Raw genomic sequence first — 18,846 nt, 5'->3', positions numbered from 1 at the left:
AAAATAATAAAGGAAAAATTTTGAATTAACAAACATCGTTTTTTGATTCAACGTCTGATATGCATTGATTCAAATATTTATTACGTTTAAATCTACAAAACGACGTTATTCAATTAACTAAATTTGATTTTGTTTCGGTTATTGTTATCGTGGGATCAACAACATATTTTTTGGATTTAATCGTTGAAAATATTTGATCCAATAAATTCTTTAGAATTAAATCAACAATTGTTTTATTTATATTAACATATATTTTTTATTGAACACAGAACAACTTGGTAATTTTTTGGATTCAACCCTCATATTAATTGAGATTAAAAATAATTTTTCTGCGTGATGACATTCAATCTTAAACTTTAAAAATCGTTTTTCTCGAAATGTGCAAAATGGCGCTTGTCATAAGATAGCACAACAGCGACGATATATGGAGCGCTACCTGCTTGAGGTGGATGTTTTACGAATGAACTGTCAAATCAGTAGAAAATTTTCAAAAGTTTACGCAATTTTTGCATTCTTTAAGAAAATTGGTCATATTTGTATATAAAACTGAAAGTGAAGTGGAAGAAAACAAATTTCCTTCCAGATGGCAATAGATTTATTATGCAAAAGAGGGATATTGCAGCATATTTTTAAATTTTTCTTTCTTAATAGGTATAAAACCACTTCGTACAAAGTTGTGTATACTCAAAATGAGAGCTAATTCTTGCCAAAAGTGAATTTATATTTGTTATGCTTTGATGGGTTGTTTAAATATTCTTAAATTGGGCGGTTGTGAACCCTAACCTAGAATCACAGAATACACATTTTCGAAGATTTTTTATGTTTAACTCAAGTGTATCTACTAAAAACTATTATCATTAACTTCGAAATCGTTTTTCTTCCCCTCTGAGCATAAACAAGGTACTCTTATCGAAAAAAAGCGCAGTGGAACCAGCGTGAAATATGAAACAATGTGTATGTCGTCAACACTGGTCGCTCCCCGTCGTTGATCAGAGAACAGCTTATCTTGTTTCACCACCAGATGGCAAACTTGCGTTGATGAATGAGTGCGCGAAAGAAAAGCTCGCACGGCACATCAGCGGGTGAACGAGAGTTACTTCTGTTTGAAGCGGGAGCGCGAGAGTGAGTTCTCAATAAACCCAGGAAGGAGAGTGACCGTCAGTGTACAAGTGCATATTTTTATCGTTTTGCAAATCATCGCGAATACCAGCAACGGTGAACCAACCTTGTTAAGTGAAGCAGATATGGAACACAGAGCACTCCTAAATCTTTTTTGTGCGGGTTTTTCAGCGTAGATTTTCGTTTCTTGAAACTCGTCTAAATTCTGAGTTAGGGAATAAAAACCAACTATCAAAATTCTTTTCGAGAGGAAATTTCGGAGAAGCTGGGGCCACGACTTTTTCATATAAACAGTCAAAGATACTTCTGTCTACCAACAAGAATGCTTTCGACTTCTGTGGTCGACGAAGAATGCTTTCTTCGGAATTGGTCACCAAACCGAATTTTGATAGTTTGCTTTACGCCACAATTTTAAAAACGGTTTCTGCTTCACCCCGAAACTGAGTCAGATTTTAAGCAAATGTTCTATCATTTTGACAGATTCTGACTCAGTCTGCTTAAGCAAAGCCACATAAGTTTGAAGGGGTTTGGATTTGTAAATTAGCAAAACCTAATTTTTTATTTTTTTTCCTCGCGAATTTAATTTACTCGGAACCAATTCCGCGTAAAAAGGCACTTCAGTGTATAAACTATAGAGATGTACGCCAGCAGAACGAGCAGTTTTCCGTCGTCTTGATAGTGTGATTGGACACCTTGACACTGAATCGATCGGGTTTGTTTACCTCGTGCAAAATGCAAAACTAATCTGGAAGAAAAGCTCTAGTGTCAAGTGAACTATCGTGTTAGTGCGAATATTGTGATTTGTTAGTTTAATTTAATTCGCTCGATTACTGGAGACATTGAATGTCAGTGGCTAGAAAGTGCTCGGTCAGTAGGTTGATTGTGGGGTGGGCCATTCGTGGGAGTATTATAGCCAGCTGAGAATAAGCACAAAATCCACCAGCATCTCGAATAAAGGTGAGTTTGATTAGATAATTGAGGACAAAGTACAATGGGAGGCTATTTGTCTCCAGAGATGCCAGGTACTTTTTTCAAATGTCTGCAATAATAATTTTAAAAGTCTGGGAAGTACAAAAAATGTCAGGAAAGCTAGTGTAACCAAAAGCCTTTATATTCAAAAATCTGCAAATATCTGCAACAAAACATAAAAATCTGCAAATATCTGCAATCAAACTAGAAAATCTGCAAATATCTGCGTTTTCCAAAAAATCTGCAGCTTAAATTAAAAGTCTGCGAATTTGCAGACTTGTCTGCAAATCTGGCATCTCTGTTTGTCTCGTTAGATATCATATCCACTAATATAAATTGCATGATTGCGAGACAGCAAGAAAAGCATCAACAAAAATGTGAATTCTTGAGCGTTTTTTCAAAACGTCATATCTGCAATGAGTTACTCTCTGTTTATACTTTCTCTTTCGATTTTTACGGCGTCACTATAACACTTTTCACTTATTTTACAGTACAGATCGAAAGACGGTGGTTTTAACTAGCATATTATGCAAAGAGCTGAGGGATAAATGTTAAAGTGACCGAATTATTAACAGAAGAGAAAGTAAACAAAGAGAGTAACTCATTGCAGATATGAGGTTTTGAAAAAACGCTCAAGAATTGCATTTGTGTATACGCCAATGCTGAGTTCAGTATCTCACTTTTAAGGTTCCTTTCCAATATACAACATTCGTGAGAGATCTCATCGATACAGGGACGGTGAAAAATATTGGTACGGAAATGTTAACCCCACTTGGCACATACACGCTGAAAATATACATTGAAGTGCTGCAGGACTGAGACCCGAATAGTAACGAAACCACAATTTTCACTGTAATAGTACAATAATTACATAATAATATACTGTAAAGTCTGATGTTATGCTAAAAAACAATTGACCCGAACGTTTCTACAGCTAATTTTCATGAAAAACTCGACTTTTACAGCATTTTAACCCCTATTCAGTTGGTGGCTGAAAAAAGTTTACCTCTGTTCGTTCAAGTCTACATGTAGTAATAAACGGGTCGTTTGAATTAATCACAGCTAAATGTTTGTAAGGCGCGTTCCAATGAAATATGTAATATCCTTCGGATAACCTCCAATCGCATGCAAATGTTTTGACCTTGAGCAAGTGTCAGGCTCCGAGTAGGTTAGGCCTCGTCTGGGGAGTTGGCACGCAAATACTTTCAATGTTCTTCATATTATAATATATTCTAGCCATACAGGACCTACCTAATTTGCATAAATGTGCGGCAGGTAAACTAATTGCCTAAAGTCACGTGATTGGGCTTCATTTGCTTGCTTGTTCACACTAGCAACTATGGGCGGATTTTTGCAACACGAAAGTCTATAACCACCGGTTAGTTGAAGGTTGCTTGAGGACCATGAACTTCAAGGGATGAATTATAAAACTAGGAATCGTCTTCAAAGTTCTGCCCAGAAATCATTGGTGAGGTCGAAGCTTCAAAACCGGCTAAAAAATAGAAAATCTTTGCGCAGAAAATTTGTACAAAACTCTAAAAGTGGACTACTTTGAAAAAACCGACTGTCTCCTCGGCCACATTTACGCTTTAAACCAATTTTTCATCGAAGAATCTTCGTTCGAATCCTACGCTTGAACTCTGTTAAGACAAAAGGGCAAAATTCCGCAACAGGATTGCAGAAGCTGTGTTTCGTTTTTTCGCCCTAGGCGATCTTTTCTCCGCTATAATCCTAAAGCTTTTTTGTCATTCTATTTTACCTGAAATAATCCACGATTGCTTTATAGTGAAAAACTAATATGTTGTTTATTGCTGTTAAAAAGGCATGCAGTTTTTGGGCGAGTGACAACGTTTGTTCTAATTTCACAGCTGCGTGTAAACTGATGGCGGGTGCAATTGTTTGTTCGTCTGCTTTACATGTAAGAACGTATGGCATGTCGCCGATTGTCCGATACCCCTCCAGATCTCACGGGAGTCGCTGCAGTGGCCGTGGTCGCTGGTCGACTGTTGATTGTGAACCGGACGAAGTTTTCAGAGTTGATGTTCTGCTCCGTTGGCAAGTATGATTGTTCCAAATCCTGAAAAGGGGAATGAAAATGTTAGGGATTATAGTTTACTGGTACTTTGTTGTAACTAAGTGAATTGATTCATTAAATGAGATATAAAATTCGGTTTTGATTACATACGTCGCTAGAGCTTATACCCCTTAATGGAACAATCAATATTTCCAACACTTAAAACTCGAGAATGATTACATTAGTTATAAAATTTGCGTTTCGAATTCGTCTCATCAGAATCCGACAGTAACTTAGTAAACATGCACAGTGAGAATGATCTGAATCCCCCAGCTTTTTTTTTGTTTATTGTACAATTTCACTCATTTACGCTTTCAGTCGATTATTCATCGTAGGCAAGAGCAAAACAAATAAAGCAAATGTGTTTTTGTCCGATATGGCACTCTTGGAACCCGTTGACTACGACGCAACTATCTAGACACATCCGGCAGCCATAGGAAAGATTCTTGTAGCCACGTACTTCAGGAAATTCAAGTAGATCTCTAAACTGGGACAATCGTGGTACAAAACAGAACTGAAAATGAAGGAAGCTTATACAGACATAGCTAAGGTGGACTTTTCAGTACACAATCTGAAGCTTTTCCCACCAAAACCAACAGGAGAAATGATTTGCTTTGCGAGAGGTACTAGGGGAGTAGACAGACGAGAAAATCTTGCAGAACATTCAAACAGATGTACCGGTCACAAATGTCGAGAGTTCTCTACCAACTATGAACATCAAGATCATTGCGGAAGGCAGCAATGTTCTCAAGCAAATCAGAATTTACGGATTTGTCTTTAGATCAGAGCTATATGTCTTTCTAGTAAAACAATGTCGGAAGTTTTAGTGCTTTGAACATAAGGCTTATTACAGCCGAGCAAACGTAAAATGTAAAAATTACGGATTTCAGCAACGCGAAACCGAAGAATGCACAAACCGCTGTCGTTCTAATTTTAAGGGAAATCATGACGCAGCGGATCGATCATGTCCGGGGAAAACCAGAAGAATGTACATTCTAAGAACTAATGGGACATCGTACCATGCAGTGGAAGTCAATTACCCAAGGATTTCTAATAGGTTTGCATGAATAGTCCAGGTGTTTGCATGTTGAAGCATCGACTAGCAATTTCCGGAATTGCCAGAGTCAAAGGAATCGTCTTGAACGGAGCTGCACCAACCTATAAGTCGAAACAGACAAACGATAGATCCAGACAAGAAAACCGATTTAAAATACCCACGCAGAATAACGGAGAGCAAACACAGATAGAAAACGGTTTTAAATTAATAATTGTTGAGGAAATCCTTTTACAGGTACGCCAAGGCCTTTTGAGGAGATTAAGATCTACGTCACGGATACAACCACTTATCGAACTATGATACTATATTGCTAACAGAATGAACCAAAATTGTACAGTCTAGCCAATTATAGACTTTCTTCTCATAAAACGATTCCACTTAAGCGTCACAGATTTCAAAACCTGTGCTTTGCATCGGGTTTTTTCCCGACAGTATCGACAGGTTCAATTAGATCATCCTCCACCTGGTGCAGAATCAGAACGCCGGAGAATCGTGAAGAGAAGCACGGTCCTCAAAACGGTAGAGCTCCTATTGGCGGTAGATGAGGCTTCAGTGAATCTGATAACCACCTAACACAACCAACTGAACTCCGTATTCGGAAAGGCTAGAATGCACCCCAGTTGAAGGGTGCTCCGGTCTTCGACGAATGTGGAAGTTCTAGGCAAGCATGGGTTGAAAAGGCTCCGGGTGGTGGCCCAAGGCGGAACACTTGCATCGTTGGCAGCCAGTCTCATAAGCTATATGCAAAAGCACCATATCGTATGCGGCTAACGAACTGATGCCCAAGGAGAGGATAAAAAACCCCCTGTATACAAAGGTGAGTAAAGGCAAGAACCGAAGCAAATACTGGACCAAACAAAGGCCACTGGAACGTCGAACAGCACACAGTCTGCGACTAGCTGTCGGAACAATAAATGGAACGAAGCATTAGGTCCAAAAAATTGGCAGCGGAAAAACACTGAAAAATGAGCAGCATTCGCTGCATCCAAGTGAACCTTCATCACGCAAAAGGTGCCACAAGCGTTCTTCCGTTTCTGCGAGCATTTTGCGCGATTTGTGCGAGAATTCTGGCAACGAATTCGCTCAAATGCAACAACCGTTTCTGACAGAAGCGGTTAAACCAACCGATGCTGCTCACCTTTATCCAGAATTTAATCAGAAATGTACGGCCAAGATCTCTGCACGCTTCCTGCCACATCTTTGTCAGATGTTTTGCTCGATTTGTGCTAAATTCTACCAGGTAGGAATTGCCAGGATCTTCGCACAGTTTATGTCCGAGTTATGCCAGGGTTTTGCCGAGGTTTTGCTCCGTTCCTGTCCAAATTTGCCAGAAACCGCGAGCGAAACCGAGTTCGGCCTAGCTCAACTAACCCGACAGGATACGCGCAGAAATCTGACAGGGCTGCCAAACCAAGACTTACAGAAATCTAGCAGAGCGGTCTCTGCTAGAAAATTTGCTCACTGGGCGGAGGTTCACCAAAGAGCGCCTAGACATCTCTCTTCTATAGGAGCCGTGGGTAACTAAGCACAAACTCTTTGCCTTAGATTCCTCAGCTCACAAGTTAGTATATTGTAAAGCCAATTCTAAGAGCTGCAGTTTTGATACATTTTTTTCCAATTACAGGATTCATTCAACGCGACATTGGTGCAATAACAGTAGAGGCACCGGCTGCAGAAGCATAAACAAGCCTTGTATATTTGGATGTGATGGCAATGCACATCACACAATATGGGGTAACACGGATATAAATACCAGAGCTGAGTACCTACTTGAGTACCTTTCGTCAAATGATGTCAATATATGTAATAAGAGCGTTGTACCTACATTTATGAACGCAGTTAGAAGCGAAGTACTGAACCTCGCGTTATGTAGCGCTCAAGTAACGGAAAGGATAAAGAGTTGACACGTTTCAGACCAACCTAGTCTGTCGGATCGCATAACCTAATGTTCGGCATAGAAGCCAATAAATGCACAGTGCAAAAACACAGGGAAATGACAGGGAAACGAATTGGTGTGTATGCCGCTCACATCTAGAACAGTTGAAAAGAACCGGAAGTAAGATCCAATCTCTGGATCTGGATAATGCAACAAACGACCAACAAAAGAGCATCATAACTGCCTACCCGAGCAAATACTCATGGGTTCAAACACCACACAGCCCCTTGAAAAGGCCTTAAACATGGTCCGTGCCAAAATTCACAACCATCAAGACACCATAAAATGGTCTCAATAACCCATAAATACACCAACATATGGTATTCTTTATATGGGATCTACCGGACCATGGCGATGGTGTTCTCATGGGTTGAACCCATTTCAAACACCCATGTCAAACCTCATGAGCATGGGCTTTACGTTTGCTCGGGTATAATGGGGTATTAGGAAGGAAGCTAGGCGCCTGTTCAATAAAGCGAAGATTGCTGCTAACTGGTAAAACCACAGGCCAGTTCTTACCATATACAACGCTGAGTTGAGAAAGGCTAAAAAACTATCAATGCGCGAGATCTGTGAAAATGCGCGAGGATCACACAAATGACCTAGGACAAGTGAAAAAAGCGATGGTTCTCTCACAATTATCCATAGTGAAACATTGGATATTCTAATGAACAACCACTTTCCTGGGTAGGTTGCGAAAGGCGAGAATGCGACAGGTCAGGATTGTGATGGACTCCGTCCTAAAAGGGCTTGTAAGGCATCACAAAAATTGGTCTATCAGTTTTTCACAGCATCTCTATTTAAATGGCCTATCAACAATTTTGAACCCTACAAATCCCCCGGTCCTGATAACATTCTTCCAATATTTTTACAAAAGTCGGTAGACAATTCTTCCGGATCTACTAAACATCCTGGATTCTTGCAATGTTCAAGAGTCGAGAGATCACAGCAACGTTGGGAGACTCGAAAGCAACTATAACAGCCCAAAGAGGCTGTCCCCAGGGAGGTGTGCTATCACCGCTGCTCTGGTCGCTAGTGGTGGATGATCTTCTGGGGTTGGGTTTCGAGATTGTTGGAGATGCAGATGACGTCCTTCTAATTGTGAGGAGAAAACATGAATCTACTAAGTAATCGGATTCAATTAGCCCTGAACTTCATCATGACCTGTATGCTGTACGCCGATGACGACAATGCAGTAGGTGCGGGGGTGTTTGGAGAACATCTTCAACAATCAGTTGACCTTCCATCGCATTGCAGCATCTTCTCGGCAGGAGCGTTCGCAATTAAGTAGCATAAAAACGGCCAGCAATTTGGTAGTCATGTCCAACTCCGCCAGTTGCTTGGCGGCATTTGAAGCTGGCACATCGCAACACCCGTGGATTCAGCAGATTGAAATCATGCTTCGAAACCGTCCATTCAATTTTTGATGGATTCCAGGGCACTCAGGCATTTGCGGCAATGAACAAGCAGACAACCAAATCAAACAAAGTATCCGAAACCAATGGTACCAGCGGTGGTTAGCGTCCACTGAAGTGAAACTACGAGAAATCAAATTTGACACGATAAAGTGGACTGACCGCGAGAACTCGGTTGATCAGCGAGTGCTTACCCGGCTGCGAATAAGGCATACCCGTTTGTCGAACGAGTTCCTACTGAAAAAGACATCCCCACCAGTATGTGACTGCTGCGGGGTCACCGTAGACGTCCGTCATGTGATCCTCCACTGCCAGAAATACGACCACGCTAGGAGAATGCACAATATTCACCAAACGAGTCTGCGAGTAGCACTATGCAACGGAGACAACGAGGAAAAACTGTAAAGCTTCCTGATGACACCTATATAAACAGATATATTGTCGTTAATAAACAACAATGATCTGGTCATTCGTTGTTCGACTTGCGCTCGGATAAGACGTGTGCTAGTGCTTTTGCAGTTGCCTTCCCCGGCTCAGTTTTTATTGTGTCCAGTGCTCAGTGCAGTGTCAAAGCCAGTTGTGATTGCTAGGCCTTTGTTTCGAAAACAAAGTGTGTCGTGCTGGTATTGTCAGCCAGTCCCAGCAAAGGTCATCGGCATCGAAAAGATAAGTACCTGTTTCCCTTCTACTATTATTTTCTGTTTTGCCCTTGATACATTCCGTTACTGCTCTTTTTATCGTTCTTTGCGCGAAGTGCTGATCTCGCGCTAAAATGTCCCTCGACGGTCAGCCCACCGATGATAATATGGATGATGAAACATCCCCTGATAAGCCTCCTACCAAACCCCCTCGCCTAAAAGCATACCCAGAGAACTCGACTGGGCCATTTGTGGTTTACTTCCGGACCACCAATAAATCATTTGATATTTTGAAAATATCACGTGATCTGACAGAGCATTACTCGGCCGTGACCCAGATTACAAAGGTTCGCGCGAATAAGTTAAAAATTGTTGTTAGCGACCTCGCACAGGCAAACGGGATTGCTTCCTGTACCCGCTTTACGCAGCATTATAGGGTGTATGTACCGTGTGTAGATGTAGAGGTCGACGGGGTCATAACCGAGGCGAGTTTGACATGCGAGGACGTGCTGAAGTATGGGGCTGGCTGTTTTAAAAACCCCCTACTAAAGCCGGTGAAAATATTAGACTGCAAGAAATTGCACACGCTCGCTGGAGATAAAGAATCCTATATACCATCAGCCTCGCTTCGGGTGACTTTCGCCGGATCGTCTCTTCCAAATTATGTCCTTCTGGATAGGGTTCGCCTGCCTGTACGCCTGTTTGTACCGCGGGTAATGAACTGCAGCAACTGCAAACAGTTGGGCCACACAGCCACCTTTTGTGGCAATAAAAAACGATGTGGCAAGTGCGGTGGAGAGCATGAGGATGACTCTTGTGACAAAGACACTGAAAAGTGTGTTTACTGCGGGGGCCCTCCGCATGCTCTTAAATCATGCCCTGCGTACAAACAGCGCGGGGATAAAATTAAGCGCTCCCTCAAGGAACGCTCGAAGCGCTCTTATGCAGAAATGTTAAAGAATGCTTCGCCATCTGTCCTTTCCGAAAACTCCTTTGCTCTTTTGGCTCCTGTTGAGCAAGAATCTGATAATCCACAAGAGGGAACATCTTTTGTTAACCCGGGGGAGTCCAGGAAGCGGAGAAATCCTGCCTCCCCTAGACTGCCCCGTAAGGGTCCCAAGGTGTCCTCCTCTGAGAGTGCGCCAACCACATCTAATAAATCCAACGGAAGTGCTGCACTAATGCCGAAGCAATCTGCTCCTGGATTTGGAAATTTTAATTCAAACAAGGAGTACCCACCACTTCCAGGGACACCAGAAACCCCAAGTGTCCCTCTTTTTCAAACAGACACTCAGTCCAGTAATGGACTAATGAAATTTTCTGACATCGTGGACTTAATTTTCACAGCTTTCAATGTTACCGATCCTCTTAAAAGCCTTCTGATACGTTTTCTCCCTATAGTGCAAACATTTTTGAAGCAGATGACTACTAAATGGCCCCTCCTTGCAGCGATCGTATCCTTCGATGGCTAAGTCATCGAACGAGGTCACTGATTCGATCACTGTTCTACAGTGGAACAGCAGAAGTATCCTCCCGAAAATTGATTCCTTTAAATTTTTACTAAATAGTTTAAAATGTGATGTTTTCGCATTATGTGAAACTTGGTTAACTTCCGATATAAACCTCAACTTCCACGACTTTAATATAATTCGTCTGGATCGAGAAAACCCCTATGGAGGAGTACTTTTGGGGATTAAAAAGTGCTATTCTTTCAACCGAATTAACCTCGCTTCGACACCAGGCATTGAAGTTGTCGCTTGTGAAATAAGGATCAAAAGCAAATACCTTAGCATTGCTTCCATCTACATTCCCCCTAGAGCGTCGGTAGGGAACCGAACGCTTTATAATATCACGGAATTCCTACCGGCACCGCGGCTAGTTCTAGGAGACTTTAACTCGCACGGTACGGTATGGGGTGGTCTTCACGATGATAACAGATCAACATTAATCCAAGATCTTTGCGACAATTTCAACATGACCATCTTAAACACGGGAGAAATGACACGGATTCCTACACCACCAACACGCGCAAGCGCGTTGGATTTATCTCTATGCTCGACTTCGCTACAGTTAGATTGCACGTGGAAGGTGATCCCTGATCCCCACGGTAGCGACCATTTGCCTATCGTAATTTCAATTGCCAACGGTTCAAGACCATCAGAAACAATCAATGTCTCATATGACCTCACACGGAACATTGATTGGAAGAGTTACGCGACCGCGATATCCGCTAAAATCGAATCCATTCAAGAACTTCCTCCGGAGGAAGAGTACAGGTTTTTGGCTGGCTTGATTCTCGACAGTGCGAATCAAGCTCAGACTAAACCAGTACCGGGCGCGAACACCCACGGACGATCTCCCACCCTGTGGTGGGACAAAGAGTGCTCAGAACTGTACGCGGAAAAGTCCACTGCGTATAAAACCTTTCGGGACGACGGGTTACCCGATAGCTATCGACAGTACGCGTCGCTAGAAAAGCGAATGAAGTGTTTGATGAAAGCCAAGAAACGCAGTTATTGGCGCCGGTTCGTCGACGGGTTAACGAGAGAAACAGCGATGAGCACTCTTTGGGGTACGGCTCGACGTATGCGTAACCGAAATAGTATTAACGAGAACGTGGAATATTCAAACCGCTGGATATTCGCCTTCGCCAAGAAGATCTGTCCAGACTCTGTCCCGGTACAGAAAACATACCACGCCGCGTCTCCTCACGATACCGCGAACGAAACACCGTTTTCGATGGTGGAGTTCTCACTTGCTCTCTTATCATGCAACAATAACGCCCCAGGGTTAGACAGAATCAAATTCAACTTGCTGAAGAATCTGCCTGACACTGCAAAAAGGCGCTTGTTGAATTTATTTAACAAGTTTCTTGAGGGTAACATTGTCCCTCATGACTGGAGGCAAGTGAAGGTCATCGCCATCCAAAAACCAGGAAAACCAGCCTCCGACCACAACTCGTATCGGCCGATTGCAATGCTGTCCTGTATTCGGAAGTTGTTCGAGAAAATGATCTTGTATCGCCTCGACAATTGGGTTGAAGCAAATGGCTTACTGTCAGATACACAATTTGGCTTCCGCAAAGGCAAAGGGACGAACGATTGCCTTGCGTTGCTTTCTACAGAAATCCAAATGGCCTATGCTAACAAAGAGCAGATGGCATCAGTCTTCTTGGATATTAAGGGGGCTTTTGACTCAGTTTCTATCAATGTTCTTTCAGAGAAGCTGCATCAGCATGGTCTTTCGCCGATTTTAAATAACTTTTTGCTAAACCTGTTGTCTGAGAAGCATATGCATTTTTCGCATGGCGACTTAACAACATCGCGATTTAGCTACATGGGTCTTCCCCAGGGCTCATGTCTAAGTCCCCTACTCTACAATTTTTACGTGAATGACATTGACGATTGTCTTGCCAATTCATGCACGCTAAGGCAACTTGCAGACGACGGGGTGGTCTCTGTTACAGGGCCCAAAGCTGCCGATTTGCAAGAACCATTACAAGATACTTTGGACAATTTGTCTGCTTGGGCTCTTCAGCTGGGTATCGAGTTCTCCACGGAGAAAACTGAGCTGGTCGTCTTTTCTAGGATGCGTGAGCCGGCGCAACTCCAGCTTCTACTCATGGGTGTAACGATCAATCAGGTCTTCACATTTAAATATCTCGGGGTCTGGTTCGACTCGAAAGGTACCTGGGGATGTCACATTAGGTATCTGAAACAAAAATGCCAACAAAGGATCAATTTTCTCCGGACAATAACTGGAACATGGTGGGGTGCCCACCCAGGAGACCTAATTAGGTTGTATCAAACAACGATACTGTCGGTAATGGAATACGGATGCTTCTGCTTTCGCTCCGCGGCGAACATACATTTCATCAAACTCGAAAGAATTCAGTATCGTTGTTTGCGTATCGCCTTAGGGTGCATGCAGTCGACCCATACGATGAGTCTCGAAGTGCTGTCGGGCGTTCTCCCGTTGAAAAATCGATTTTGGGAACTCTCATATCGATTGCTCATTCGATGCGATATCTTGAACCCGTTGGTGATTGAAAACTTCGAAAGACTCGTCGAGCTTAATTCTCAAACCCGTTTTATGTCCTTGTACTTCGACTACATGGCACAGAGCATCAATCCTTCTTCGTATAATCCCAACCATGCCCGTTTTCTAGATACTTCTGATTCTACTGTATTCTTCGACACATCCATGAAGGAAGAGATTCGTGGAATACCGGACCATATACTCCCACAAGTGATCCCCAATATATTTTATAATAAATTCCGTGAAGTCGACTGTGACAAAATGTTCTACACTGACGGATCGAATCTCGATGGGTCCACTGGCTTCGGTATCTTCAATAATACTATCACCGCTTCATTCAAGCTCAATGATCCCGCTTCAGTTTACGTCGCAGAATTAGCTGCAATTCAGTACACCCTTGGGATCATCGACACTCTGCCCACAGATCACTACTTCATCATCTCGGACAGCCTCAGCTCTATCGAGGCTCTTCGTGCGATGAAGCCCAAAAAACAATTCCCGTATTTTCTGGGGAAGATACGGGAGTCCTTGTATACGTTATCTGAAAAATCTTACCAGATTACCTTTGTTTGGGTCCCCTCTCATTGCTCTATCCCGGGCAATGAAAAGGCCGACTCATTAGCAAAGGTGGGCGCATTAAATGGTGACATATACGAAAGACCAATCTGCTTCAACGAATTTTTTAGTATTTGTCGTCAGAGGACACTCAACAGTTGGCAAACCTCATGGAGCAATGGTGAACTTGGACGATGGCTACATTCCATTATCCCGAAGGTATCAACGAAGCCTTGGTTCAGGGGGATGGATGTGGGTCGGGATTTTATTCGTGTAATGTCCCGGCTCATGTCTAACCACTACACGTTGCATGCACATTTGCGGCGTATTGGGCTTGCGGAGAGTAGTCTGTGCGCTTGTGACGAGGGTTATCACGACATCGACCACGTTGTCTGGGTTTGTGCCGAGTATTGTGACGCCAGGTCTCTGTTAAAGGATTCCCTTCGGGCCCGAGGTAGACCACCCAATGTCCCAGTCCGGGATATGCTAGCAAATCGCGATCTCCCCTATATGTCCCTTATTTACAATTTCATTAAAACGATAAATATCCCAATTTAGCCCCTCTCTTATATTTCTTGTTTTTAGAAATTTCTTCTTGCTTGTGGAACCGATCAGCTGCAGAGTGCCACTATGTAACCGCCGTCGCCTTTACCACTACGCCTGCATAGAAGGAAACTGAAGCGAGAGCGACTTGATGTCCGATGACTTTTTAAGGATTCCCCGCGGGTCCGAATAATACCATCCGCCAACCCGGTACTCGACGACTTACTAGACTGAGGCGCAAATTTGTTTCGCTGATCTCCCGTTTGCGCGATAGTTGCAAGTTTTGCTCTTCTTTCCCTGTCACCATATACGTCTTCTCTCCCCTGTCCTCGATACACCTGCTGCTACACTGATGTGGAAATAGGCCCCCCTCTGAAATATCTTGACCAAGCATAAGTCTTCGTTAAAAAATCAAATTTGATTTCTGTATTCCTAGTTTTAAGATAGCTGTAATTTTTACTCTTTATTGAAACTCTTGTCCTCCATCTTGTAAATAGAATTGTATCCCTAGTTTTAAGATATCTGTGAAATTTCTCATAAATATTTGTTCCACCTTTTGTTAGTTTTAAGATAACTGTAAAATATTTCGTAAAATACTATTACTCCCCCTCTTGTATATCAAACTGAATCCCTTGATTTAAAATTTTTCATAAAAAAATCTTTTGGCCCTCTCTTGTATATTGAATCTTATTTCTAGTCTTAAGATAGCTGTAAACTTTTTTTTTTCTTGTATAAAAAAAATATTTCAACATTGTAACCTCCTAGTTTTAAGATATCCAAAATGTAAAAACAAAAGAATTTGGCACCGCCAAGCTAACGCATTTGTGCCTGTCAAATAAACGAATTGAATATAATAACAATGATCTGGTGTTTCAAAGAGGGACTCAACGTGAACCCTGCAAAAATGGTCATTGTATCGTTTTCCAATAGGAAAAAATTGAAGTTGGTTTCCCCAACTCTCAGTGGATGTCTAGTTAGACGATGTATCTAAACTAGTACCCAAATTAGCACTAGTTAGACACAAAAAATTCCAAACAGTTCACACGACATCGTCAAACCACGATTGACTTATTCCTCCATTGTGTGGTGGCCCAAAAATAAGCAAAGGACCACCCAAACCAAAGTTGGGAGGCTAGCCTTCCTCTTTATCTCAGGCGCTATGAAATCAACACCCCTACAGCTATGGATGTCATGCTTCATCTACCTACAGTTTTCCAAACATTGGTATATGCAATATACACCTGCTCGAAGGTCTGAAGGGAACGAAAGACCACAGGCATGCAAAAATCGCAATCTTTTCAGACAGCCAAGCAGCACTGTTGACATTAAGGTCGTCAAAATATCCAAATTGGTTTGGGAGTACATCACATCTTTACAACAACTGGCAACTCGGAATAAAATAATGATATTCTAGGTACCAGACCACCAAGGAATCGGTGGTGACGATGTGGCCGACTAATTAGCCAGGCGTGGTTCATCAAACATATTTGTTGGACCAGAACCATTTCTAGGCATATCTACCCGTGCCATCAATCCAGAACTTTCGGCTTGGGCAAGAGACCAACTACTAAACGACTGGCGTAACGTAGTAGGCGCTCGACAAGCTAAAAAAATCATACATCCAGATACAACAAGAGCCCAAAAAACTAATGGATCTAAAACGTAAAGACTTACGTATAATCACAGATTTATTTACGGGGCATTGTCCTGCCAAGTATAATCTGTAAAAAATGGCAAAAGTCAAGATGACATTTGTCGATTCTGTAACTACGATCCCGAGAGCTCGGAACGAATTCTCTGCCATTGTGCAATACTATTTCTTCGAAGGAAGCGATATTTCGGAAGGCATCTTATGGCGCCTCGCGAGGTATGGCATACCTGTCCCAAACAGATCCTCAGCTACATTAATAACGACTACCTGGTCGGGACGACACATGTGGACAAACAAACAATTCGCTTCCAACTACCTTGGATTTGGGCAATTTGAAACATGTAAAACAAACAGGGGCAGCCACAAAAGATAACCTGATCAGTGGTCGCAGTGGCAAAGTTTCCCCTACCAAAAAATAGCACAGTTGGAACTGTAATTGGACAATTTATGTAACACGTGCGAGAAAGTGTTCAAACGCGATCTATTTTTTTGCTGTTGGAACCACTGCGACCAGTATTTAGATCTATAGTGGTATCGTAACGCGTTCTATAGGTGAAGAAAGGTATGCCCTGTTAATTCAATTTTCTTATATTGAATCACAATAGTGCGACTATTAATGTTGGAAATTGTGTTCTCATACATAAATATCATCCTTTAGAAGAAACAATACTTATTTATCATTTTAGGGTCCTCTTATTACTAAATGATTATAAACAAATTTTTAGGAGAGCCACAACTACCCCTAATCCTATACAAATGTATTGATCCACAAAGTGTTCCGAGGTGCAGCTGATAAATCTACAAACGTACCCTTCGATTAAATCTACCATTGTATGCAGACAGTGTTGACCAACAAATGAATATAGGTACACCGGGCTGCCCAAAATTACACACACTAAGTTGATGGTATTTTTTAAGAAGCTCATTGTTTCCTTTATCAAACAACCCATCGATTCGTGATACTCTGTGCCACCGATTATGACTAATACCTCACTCACCGATAGCTGACTGCATGCCACCTTGCTGCTCCCTCTGCGAGACTCCGAATTAAACTGCTTCACTCGGTTAGGTCTCAGCCAAACATCGTCATCACGTTCATCATCATCATCACCATCCTTCTTCTTTATCACCTCATCCGGCGGTCGATCTCCATCGGCAAAGTATTGTGCCAGATTGTCCACTGCCGCTGCCGCGTACAGTCTTCGCGGAGCCGGTTTTGGAGCACCTGTGCTGGACGATAACACCTCGGCCGTTATTTTTTCCAGCTGAGCTCGAGTACTAGGTTTAGCCGATAGTTCAATCGGTTCGTAAATACTTTCATCGTCCAGATACCAAATGGTATTGCTACTGACCACCGACGGTTTGTCGGCGATATCCGCGGGAGCAACCTTTCGATCAAAAGTACCTCCAAAAAGCCATTTCTTCTTGCTCGTTTGAGTGTCACGTTTTTTCATTACTTGTGAGTATTCATCAACATTTTTCAACTGTTGTTGCTGCTGTTGCTGCTGCTGCAGCAGCAGCGGCTTATCCTTGCCCTCAATCATGTCCACCGTTTTATCACTATCGGCAGCAGTGGATGAGGGCAATGATGACGGAATCGCACGCTTCTTCTCCTCCGTTTCAACCTCCATCGCCAGCTCGTTGTATTTGTCCGCCAGATGATTCGCGTAAGTGTCCGAATCGCACCGACAGCCCGTACACTTGGGACAGAATCGACCCAACCGTTCCGTTAGCCGTCGATTTTCGACACGCAGTTCTCGAACTTTTTCGCTGAGTTCCCGCAGCTGCCAGCATAGTTCGTCAACGATTTGACCTTGCTGATTTATGATCGTGCCCTGATGATTTATTTTGGCGCACTGTTCGTCCAGTTTGGCATTCAGTTTGTCCTTCAGCTCGACCACGTAGTACAGCAGCTCCTCGAACTCTTCGCGGGACATTCCGACGGCTGAATTCCGTTTTATATAGCGTACTTAATATTTTTTTCCGAAACAGTTTTATTGTTATATTTCAACCGAAAATTCCGACAACTAATTCCAACGATGACTTAATTGCGACTGCCTGATGGTGTATCGCGGTGCTCAATCCGCACACACCGTTACAAAAACGGCGCGCAGATTGTGTGCGGGAGATTATTATAGTCACGTCACGGTCCGGACCTCTGCCGATGTGTGGCGTGAACTTGTTTATTTTGTCGCACTCCACCTTCGCAGCGACATGTTTATGTGTGTTATCTGTCGTCTTCTCGCGCACGGGTTCCTTGTAGGTACTTGTAGTCGCAGCGGGAGATAGACGTTGGTAAATGCGGCCGTCGTTGTCGGTGGCCGTTGTCGATATAGATTGTAGATAGATAGAGAGGTATACAATGTGCTAGTCCGTTCGGTATCAATTATTCGAACAGGGTCCACATATTCCGCATCAGTGGGTAAATGACTGTGGGGAAATAATGGGTACACGGGACTCATTCGAGTAAATTTATACGAGCTTGATTAAATCTATATCCGTTCTCCCTTCAATTAGAATATATGTACCTATAATTATATATTGTTATTAAAATTATTGCAAATCTCAATCAATGTGTTCGAGTGATGAAGTAGCAATATTTATCGACAACCACTTCTTTCCCACTAGGCAACCAGCCATCACATTCCGCAAGTGGCAAGCCGTGTGTGCGATATAGAGTCCGTTATGCGGATTGAAAATACTTTTGCAGTATGGTAATTGTTGACGTCATCGATGCTGCTATTGTACCTTGGTGATCGGCAAGAGCAGGGACAGAGGAAACAGTCTGACAACATGTATTTATATACGATCACAGCAGGCTGAATATTTTCGCGCTCAGGCCATAGAATTA

At 42.6% G+C, this 18,846-nt stretch overlaps 2 protein-coding genes across 5 annotated transcripts in view; one reads left to right on the top strand and one right to left on the bottom strand.

Annotated features, from left to right (window-relative positions):
• The first annotated feature begins 1,797 nt into the window (after positions 1 to 1,797).
• LOC131683345 (protein retinal degeneration B) overlaps positions 1,798 to 18,846 on the top strand; it is a 111,496-nt gene continuing 94,447 nt past the window's right edge. For all 4 annotated transcript variants that reach the window (XM_058965238.1, XM_058965268.1, XM_058965230.1 and 1 more), the window contains exon 1: positions 1,798 to 2,076. The gene's annotated coding sequence lies outside the window, so the exon portion shown is untranslated. The remainder of the gene's footprint in view (positions 2,077 to 18,846) is intronic.
• Positions 3,868 to 18,064, bottom strand: LOC131683362 (uncharacterized). The gene is made up of 2 exons (XM_058965279.1): positions 16,994 to 18,064; positions 3,868 to 4,165 (listed from the first exon to the last, which is right to left on the bottom strand). Exons 1-2 carry the CDS (start codon positions 17,930 to 17,932, stop codon positions 4,001 to 4,003), a joined length of 1,104 nt encoding a protein of 367 aa, XP_058821262.1. The 5' UTR covers positions 17,933 to 18,064; the 3' UTR covers positions 3,868 to 4,000.

This window comes from Topomyia yanbarensis, chromosome 1, assembly GCF_030247195.1.
Source record: "Topomyia yanbarensis strain Yona2022 chromosome 1, ASM3024719v1, whole genome shotgun sequence".
Classification (NCBI taxonomy): Eukaryota; Metazoa; Arthropoda; class Insecta; order Diptera; family Culicidae; genus Topomyia; species Topomyia yanbarensis.
Note: the sequence above shows the minus strand (reverse complement) of the source record. Positions and strands in the feature narration are given on the sequence as shown.